The 10,034-nt window shown below is 39.5% G+C and overlaps 1 protein-coding gene across 6 annotated transcripts in view; it reads left to right on the forward strand.

Annotated features, from left to right (window-relative positions):
• The window catches only part of LOC150083064 (uncharacterized), a 61,983-nt gene extending 53,940 nt beyond the window's left edge, over positions 1–8,043 (forward strand). For 3 of the 6 annotated variants that reach the window (XM_090377762.1, XM_090377760.1, XM_090377763.1), the window contains exons 2-3: positions 1,116–1,241; positions 5,936–8,043. In XM_090377762.1, coding sequence (XP_090233888.1) covers positions 5,970–7,868 — 1,899 coding nt within the window. In that variant the 5' untranslated portion in view covers positions 1,116–1,241; positions 5,936–5,969 and the 3' untranslated portion in view covers positions 7,869–8,043. The remainder of the gene's footprint in view (positions 1–1,115; positions 1,242–5,935) is intronic. The other 3 variants (XM_090377765.1, XM_090377764.1, XM_090377759.1) reach the window with 1 other exon arrangement.
• Positions 8,044–10,034: the final 1,991 nt, after the last annotated feature.

The raw sequence follows: 10,034 nt of genomic DNA on the forward strand, positions 1-10,034 counted from the left end.
AAAATTTGGAATGTTTGCTTACTGCATCAAATAACAGATTTAGAACAAGTAGGTTGATTTGACCTTAAATGTTCTTTAATGGAAACGCAAAAAAAAAAAAAAAAAAAAAAAAACCACTACCCTTCGAAAGCATTCGGACACGTCGATTTCACACTGACGTCACTGCCACTCACTTCTGTAGCGTGTCGTTCCCCCTTTGGCCGTTATGACACTCCATCCTCCTGGGCAGGCTTTTCACCAACGACCGGTAGACTGCAGCGTTTGTAGTTCTCCATTCCTAATGTAGGACTGTGACCATTTGAGCTATCGACGTAGGACGTGTTCGTCTCGTCTGACGTTCCATAGGGTTCAAACGTTTCAAGGACGTTCGAACTCTATCGAATTTGGACGTTCCAAATCGGCACTCTGCACCGGCCATTCCACGGATATTAATGTACAAAAATACACTCATGTCCATGAACCATTATGGAACAGTGCCGGTAGCCTGGCATAGGACATTATCATGTTAAAATAACCAGTTCTGTACCAAAAAAAACTGCTCCAAATTGTCGAAAATATTAAGATAGGCTTCGGCTTTCGTGTTTCCCACACAACTACCAAAGGTCCTGGAAACAGCTACACTATAACCCAGCCTCCGATCTTCATTAATTACGACATTCGCTCAAGGGGAGATCGCCGATTTCTTTTGGTGATGTTTGGCGGCGCCCCTCTTCCATTAAACTGAACTTCGGTACGTAAGTGTACACATCAAACTTCATAAAGCAAGCGATCTTTTTCTTCAATTCATTTTAGATCACATTATTCAACAGCATTGTTTCTTACATGCTTAATTTAAAACTAACCACTAGTTATCCTATTCGCGTAACTTAATACTATTCTTTAATAAGCTTCTTTAATATTCTTTATTTAATAAATTCGTGTGATATTCATTGTGTATCATAGCGACGTGAATGCGGCACTACTTCATTAAAAAAAGTCTAACTCGTGCAGATAATTTTTCTGTAATAAGTTTTCCAACGAAAACTCGCTTTGATTTTCATTCTGATTTAGAATTGTTACTTTTTTTTTTTTTTTTTTCACTCTAATTTCTTCCTTTTTTTCTAAATTTAATTCAGGATCTAAACAACCAGATGAATGCCTAAAGGAAAGTCTTTTGGCTCAAAATGTAGGTGATGTTATATCGGGTATGCAGACCTCTTTCATGAGTAATCGGAGTGAATTCTATGTGGGAATTTGAAAAGGTAAAACTACTTTTTAGTAACTTACAGCGCATCTCTTTCACATTGTGTTCTGTTTTAACAAGATATTAGGAGCCAATCATAATACCACATAAAGATTGTTTAAAAAATTCATTATATTATAATAAACTCTGTTATGTATATCCATCGTAATTTAAGAAAATGTCTTCATTTAGATCAATTGAGCATAATCCTTTCCCGTTCTACACCAGGAGGTTTTTCTCGGAATTCTCCCAGTTCAGCCCAAACTAGTTTAACATCATTTCGACAAAATTAAACCTATACCACAAGGTGCCCATAGAATCGAACTGCCAGCACAAGCAACTGGGCTCTAGGTATCGTGAACCAGCACAAGAAGCTGCCCGTTACAATCACAATACTGATAGCGTTATCATCTGCCAGAGGATGTTAAGTGGAAACAGAAGACGTCGATCATGAGACCAAAAAAAAAAAAAAACAAAAAACACCCAAATATTCAGGAACAGAATACATTCTTGTCCACTCCCAAAACAAATTCATGTTCCGTCACACAGCACAGTCTCTTCATTTGTGAACTTTGTCAGCTAGCTTCTTAACGTAATACTCCACACGTCTTCCAATACTTGCATTCGCAGCTGAATTCTAAAGCATTTCAAGGTCCTCATCTCCAGATCACAAAAGGCTAATCGACCAGTGTCATATTCCGTCACGAGAGACCTCCAATTTTCCCGATTAGTAGACTTATGTCAGAAGAGATAAGTAATTTGCCTATGACTGCACTATTTGGACTCGACTGCATGAACTCATGACTCCATTAGTGCAAAGCGGCGCCTCCGTAGCCAGGTGGGAAGGAGCAGCAGTGCGTAGCACACGCTTCTTGATTAGACCGGGGTTCGAGCCCGTCACCACCAAATATGGAGGATGCGGAAAGGTCAGGGAATGACCACCGCATATCCCGGAGCAATATGGCCTTAGTTGCTAATGCCCCTAAAAACCAAACAACAACAACATAGTGCAAAGCAGCGCAAGCCAGGTGCACAGAATTCTAGCCAAGCCAGCTCATACGCCACACGATATTACACTTTTGGACTGATAGTGTAATATCGTGTGGCGTATGAGCCAAGCCAGCTCATACGCCACACGATATTACACTATCAGTCCAAACTGCTTCACCTCTCAAATACAATAGTGGCGAATCCCTGAAAGCCGAGATGTTATCTTGTGTTTCCATTAATTGTTGCCTCGGGTGAGTAATCTCACCCGAGGCAACAATTCAACTCTTTAGATCGTTGTACTCCTCAGTTGTACATAATGGGTTCCCATGACTCCATTTCACCACAGTGGCAACTAGTTCATTTAGCGATTGCTAAGTCATGTAAATTTGCGTTAATCGAACTATGAGTAATTAATAAGAAATAGCCTGTTAATTTCTGTGCAACCATTTAGACTTGACAGTATCGATGCTGAATGTTTTATATTCGCAAAAAACGTTTTGGATAATCCGTCGTTTATCACACATTCTCCAGCGCTCCTGCCAAGCATTTATAGGAGCATCCAGTAATTTTTTTGGTTTGGTGGAAATACCTGCCATTTAATTAACGTAAGACGTTGCTATCACTTGGAAATGCAATGATCATCCCCGCTATATCCATGTTTTTCACTATTTGGACGCGAACCGCTACCGTGAACTGTTTTTCTGTCTGCTCGAGAACGCAGTCGTGGATCGCTCGAATGTCGACCCTGAATTAAAATGAATTTCAGAATGGGGAAGCAATAGCGAGTGAAGAGCCAAATGTTACATTTCACACCTGACACTTGTCCAAGGAGACAGCTGCCAAAGCATATGTATTCAAAAACTTCAGCTGTTTAGTGGTAAATCAGTTTAAGGAATCACTGCGGAGCTTTTGGTTTAGGTGTCTGCAGCACTGTTTAGTATTATTTTATATTATTTGTTACTATACATTAACTAAATACAGCTCGCTTTTATTTTGAACATAGGCATCTGATTCAGAACTTAATTTTAATTTATCGTTAAGATAAAAAAAAAAGTTTAATTCATATAAATACTGTAATCACTGAAGTGGAAGAAAATATCACTGAAAAGTAGCGTTTAAACTTTTGATGACGTGTTGTGAATACATACGTCATTCAAAAGTTTGCTTGCTGATGATAAGACGTGGATTGCTATGACCTAAAGTTCATTTTTACAGAGTATTTCGCTTTGTGCATATTGGCATAGGACTAGGGCAAGAAAAATCTAGACCTGATCATCACCCCATGAAACATATGTCATAAGGGTTATATTACAGGAACCCTTAGGCGCGGGGGGGGGAGGTTGTAAGGTGCTAAGGTTGATGATGATAATTTATTAAAGTAAGGGTAGGGTTACAATTTCAGGAAGGGGGACTATGACACTCAGATGCCTCTCTCAGCTGGAAAGACAGGTGGAGAGAGGATTAAATACAGGCCTGACGTAGCCGAGTGGTTAGGAGCGCGAGTGCAGTAGCGCACGTTCTTTGAGTGCACCGGGATTCAAGCCGTGACTGCTAAATACGATTAACATTTGTATTGATTGATTGATTTATTGTAAACTCCAGTGACTTGGTGGTTGTGCCGGAGTATAAACAAGAACTTTAATACTGCCTTCACGGAAGCCACGAGTGTGTGTGTCACTAAGAAAATACATCTGGAGGAGAATGCCAAGATGAATCAGTATGAAACTGGCTAGTTTAATAGAACAACAAAGATAGCAAGTAAAGTTATCGAGCGATAAAAAGTACAGACGCGTGTAATAATTAAGTTGACCTGTAATGGTACCACAGAAATATTAAGGCCGGCGAAGGCCATGTAGGAAAAATCGCTGGTTAAGAGAGTGAAAAGGAATTTTACCCACGTTAAGTACGAACGGAAAAAAAAAAAAAAAAATTCAGGTCGGTCCTTTACTTAATGAATATGAGGAAATGACTGATAAGCCAGCTGATAAAGTGAATAAGTACTTTTGCAAAGCATTTCACTTTTGTCCTACACAAGAGACTACTGTATAATCTGGAACATGTTAAGGCCACAACTAAAATCCTTAGATGGATTACAGCAGTTGTTTTCAACCGGGGTGCCGCAACAACATTCCAGGGGTGCCACGTAATTTGGGTTTAAGTTACTTAAACTTATTATTTTTTAATTTTTTTATTTCATTATAAAAAGGTGTACAGTATCTTTAATTTTGTGGTGATCTATAATTGATGTTTACTTAGTACCTCTATATAAAGAATAAAATTGTTATATACTGTATATATATATATATATATATATATATATATATTTGTATTATGAAATGTAATTTTTATAATTATATTATTGTAATAAATATCATATTTTATATATATATATATATATATAGAGAGAGAGAGAGAGAGAGAGAGAGATTCGAATCTAACAGACAGAAAATTGAGTAGGGGTGCAGTTATTTAAAACAGGTTGAAAACCACTGGATTACAGGATGGCTACACGATGGGAGGAAACGGGTTGTAATTAATGGTTACTCTCGAAAATGAGCTACATCCTTTTAAGATCTCTAATTGTTGCGTCTTCAGAAACTCCTCGAAGTCCCACGGAATTCTTTTCATAAAATTGTCCCCAGTCTCCCTCAATTCTTTCAGCTATAAGCAAACAGGAATGGGTGATTGGAGAGCCGTTTCTTTGTTTGGGTGTATTGAACGTATTTGAGACTTCTCGCCGACTACGACCTCTTCCCAACAAAATTACTTCCACACGCTCGTTTTGATCCAGTGTCACCTCAGTCATAATCCTTAAATGCACAGCAATTTCAATTAAAAGGGGAAAAAAAATCGTAAACAAGCCTATGGTTCCCGACAGAGGAACAGAGATTATCTGATTGAAGGAGGGAATAGTAAAGTGAATGACCGGGAAAAATTTTCCCGTATTATATGAAACTAGAACGAGAAAGCATAAATTTGAACAGGGGGAGCGGAGAGAAGAATTACAGAATCGATTGGAGGAACTTTTCCTGTAGTCGGGATGTTGTTACCTCCGTGAGTAGGAGCGGCCGACGAATTGGAGAATTCGATAGGCAGCTGGAGTGGTTCATATGGGAGGAGGGAAACGCGTGTTTTTTTTTTTTTTTTTTTTGCTGGTGTAGCAAAAGCCCGGCTTTATTGCACAGTATGGCTGTTGTATTAAATTATATACAATCGTGGTAAGGGGAGGGGTTCCTTTGAAATTAAATTGGAACATCGGCACTGTGTTGTTTTGGAACATCGGTGACCTTTGTTGAGATTTCTATTGCAGATAAGCATGTTCAAATCTGTACGATGCACGAAATATCCGGCCCTTTATTAAGTGCAAGTAGCAGAGTGGCCAATCATAATTACATGTGCTTGAAGTGACCGTAGTTCTGACCCGCATGACTACTATATAAGGCGATGTTTCTTGTATTCTCTGTCATGTAAACTCCTCCGACCTTGTGTGGTCGTCCCGGAGCATAAACAAAAAAAAATCTTTATTTATATGAAAATTACTTTAATAAAATTTTCATTTTTATATTTCGCCTGATAAGTATTCAATACTCAATATAAGTATTTCACTTTCAATATACGTGAGCGTTGTCAGATTATCTCGCCATAAGTTTTAAATGTTTTTCATAACTTCTTGTTCGAACTGTTGGCTTTTTTATATGTCAATGTTTTTCTCTCTTTTTTTAGGACCGATTCGAACGTTGGCGAATGGATTCCTAGCATGCGGCACTTCGTCTTATTCCGCCGATTGCTGATTGGCTGCTTGGTGTGTGGACTCGTGCTGATGTTGATGGTCGCACAGCAATGGCAGTTCCGTTCACGCTACATCCTCAACCATCCGTATTTCACTTACGACGTAGAAAGTGAGTTTCTGCATCTCAATCAAGCGTGTCTGCTGCGACGAATCCATCCGTTCGACAGTTCTATCCTACCATACCTCTGGGAACCGAAATCAGTCACCTGCCGAGCACGCCGCCATTCTTTCACCTTTATCGATGACGACGGATTTCTTCGGTTAAATGGCACGGTACTGGAAACTTACGGTTACTCCGCGACTTCTCTCAGCTGCTCCTACACACCTATTCTCCGGAAAAACGGTACCGACGACTACGTTATTTACGGCGCCGAAGTGCCATTCGATGACGGAGGGATTAAAGTGCAACACGATTTCATCAGTGTTACTTGTCGTAACTTTGCCGGAATTTCAGTGTATAACTACATCCACGCTCACTTGCCAAACCGGACGCGAACAGACCTTGGCCGTGCCGATGGGAACAGATACAACGTCTTGATCTTCGGACTTGACTCGCTCTCCAGGTTAAGCTTCATCCGGTTGCTCCCGAAGACTTACCGCTACCTGACAGAAACTATGCACGCGTTTGTTTTCCGTGGGATGAACAAAGTGGCCGACAACACTTTTCCCAATCTTGTAGCCATGCTGACGGGAAAGGCGGCTTATGGAGGAGAGCTACGCCATCCACCAGACATTCCAAATTTTGACAGCTGGCCAATTATATGGAAAAACTACTCGCGTGCTGGTTACGTCACTATGTTCGCCGAGGATTTTCCCAAGTTTGGCCTCTTCAACTACCTCGCCACAGGGTTTGGGGATTTGCCCACTGACTACTACCTCCGTCCTTTCTGGTTGGCTGTCGAAGACTCTTTTGTTCTTAAGATGAGCTCCCATATGTGTTTCTCAGCCCTCCCCAAGCATATGCTGCAAGTGCAGTACCTCAAGAAATTCGTGAGTAAATACCCCCTCACGAGCTATTTCGCATTTTCATTCCTTGCAGAACTAAGCCACGAGTACATGCCTCAGGTTGCCGAAGCGGACGACGACTTAGTTTCGATGCTGGAGTACTTGCACGGAGGCGGACATTTGAACAGAACTGTGTTCGTATTCATGTCTGACCACGGCCATAGGTTTGACCGGATACGAGAAACATTTGTGGGTAGAATCGAAGAGAGAATGCCGTTTTACGCCCTTTACGTGCCGGACATACTAGCTAAGCAGCAACCACATGTTCTTCGTAATCTGGAAGCAAACACTGCAAGGTTAGCTACTCATTACGACAGCTACGACACGTTAGTGGATCTGCTGCAACTGGCAGAGAAAGGAATTCCATTGGGCAAGAGTTCGTCTCGCTACGGTTTCTCGCTGTTCGGCCCGCTTCCCGCTAATCGCACCTGCGAATCCGCCGGAATTCCAGTTCATTACTGCACATGTGATGAAGAGGTGAGACTGGCGTCAGATGATCCACAGACGCAAGCGGCCGCGAATGCGCTCGTCCAGGAGCTGAACAACATCATAAAAAGAGAACTGAAGGAAAACTCCCATCTCTGTGCTGAACTGAGCTTGAGCCAGATCAAAAGTGCCCATCAAGTAATGCATTTAGTAGTGCCAAACAACAATCGGTCCACAACGAATTCTTTGCAGAGAACGTTCTTCATCAGGGTTGTTGTCAACGTGAAACCCAGCAACGGTTTATTTGAGGCAACCGTAAAAGGTGATAATAACAGCACACGCATTGTTGGTGATATCAGCCGCATCAATAAATACGCCGGACAGTCTTCTTGTATTGAGCACAACATCGTACGTAAATTCTGCTTTTGTAGTTGACACACCCTTCTTTGGCTTCTCATGTTTTCCATGACAAAATGAATGCTCAGATCAAATATTTTAGTGAGATACTTGCTAAGCATATACTGCAGTTGAAATTGTGCCAATTTTAATATTGATTGATAATGTTATTTACAACTTCTGATTGGAACTAATAAAAGCCTGTTTTCCTATATGTAGTAGCATCACATTTACTTACTAACTGTTCTCAACAACTTGCGTTTCAGTTTTATTTTTTTTTACCTGTAGCATTAATTCTTAGATGGTCTCTCACCAATTTCCAATGTCTGCGCCCACCTATATTCATGTCATCCTTCCACATTTTCCACAATTTCTATTTGCTTCTTTTAATGAGAAGTAGTTAAAAGACTTAAATTTTATTCCCATTCTAACTTTAACAAGTATTAGTCAAAGTTCAACTAATTACAAGGAAGTACTACCTGATTGCCTGTAGTAGCATAACTTTAAAGCACTAGCTTCTTGATGTATCCATACACAAAGATGACAGCCATTAACTGCGACACTGCTAGCACCCTAACAATATTTAATAACTATAGATTCATATAAATACGGATTAAAATTATCTAGAAGATTTAATGCAACCGCTTTACTCCCAAAGTAATTTCTTGCGCTTATAAATATTACATGCCCTGTGTAATTCCTCTGTATTCAAAGTACTGTATTTATTTATTATTTTTAATTCATAACCAAATGAAGTTCTGTTGGAACAAAGTGCATATTTGCAGGCCTCCTCATCAGACTCCATGGGATGTACAGCGCTAGGAAAGACAGCATAAAAATTAAAGCAATAGAAGTCGCTCAGTTATAGGATTCTGCCTCATCCGGAACAAACTACGAGTTTTCAGCGTTTTACTTTTGGCTCCTATTTTTTTGTGGGGGGATTGTTGCGCGAGGCCCCCTTGGCCATAGTGAGCTTAATAACCAACTTAATTTGAGATGTAGTGCTTTGTGTTTAATTTATTATGCCATGTAGCGCCCTTGGAATATCATCCTTTGAGGATCCCTTGAAGGGTCGCGACCATCAGTTAACTATTGAGTTAGCATATTTATTCAATTGGCTATTACAGTACTTAAAATAAGGATTGGTAGCGTCTGAACTCCAATAACTCCAAATAAGCGTAATTCAGCCAAAGAATGATGCCTTTTGAAGTGGATTAAAAACTACAATAAATAAATAACAAGTTCGAAATGATCGAATCTCTACACGAGTTTAATGTATGGGATTCAAGTACTCTCAGAGAGATGATTCTTTCTGTCAAAATGTTAATTGATGGGTGACTTCTGCCACGTGTACTTATTTCGCCCTGTCAAGGCCTTTCCCGATAGATTTGTAGATTTATATGGATGGTGAAAATGAATTTGTCAAATTTATCATCGCAGTTGTAATAGCTCCTGACACTTTAACGACATAGTTATTAACAATTTAGGTCAAAAGAGTTTTTCTTTTATTGATTTTATATTAGCGTAAATAATTAATGGAACACATTAATAAATTTATGGCAACTCAGTTATTAACCACAATTACTTCTCGCTGATTTCGGAGGAGTTCTCTTTTATTCTCAATGGAAAACTACAGAACACCTAAAAATATACGTGGAGAAGCTAAGGAACGAAACGTAACAAAGTATGCAGCTCATTATTGCTGTTACACCTAGTCTTAAATAAAACAGTTAACAGTGAAGTGATACAATCTTTTCTAGCCTCGGCCGTCTCTCGTACTTAAAACGGAGACCAAATTTTTGTATTATGTACTTGTACACAGCAAGAAATGAATCGAAGGAACTAAAAAATGAGAATTATTTTATTAGACATTTTTTATTATAATATATTGAACAATGCAAGGTTAAGTAAAGTTTATTGAAGTTACGCTATTTTCAAGTTTTACGAATAAAGAATGAATCCAGTTTTTGCCATATTTCAGATAAAATTGTGTCGTAGCATTTCGTTATATCTTTAACTTCGCGCTTAACTTTTGCTGCACGATCCTGAGGAGGGTCGTTCTCACAAAAATATTCAAGTGCTTGGTCAATTTTCCTCAAGAATTCAAGGATGCCCTTGAGAAATCAAGGACATCCTTGAATTCTTTAATTTTCGGGGACTCTGATAATGAACACTCGGATGCCGGGGTCCCTTGTATATTATATT

Source organism: Mastigoproctus giganteus, chromosome 7 (genome assembly GCF_048544385.1).
Source record: "Mastigoproctus giganteus isolate SK-2022 chromosome 7, ASM4854438v1, whole genome shotgun sequence".
NCBI lineage: Eukaryota > Metazoa > Arthropoda > Arachnida > Uropygi > Thelyphonidae > Mastigoproctus > Mastigoproctus giganteus.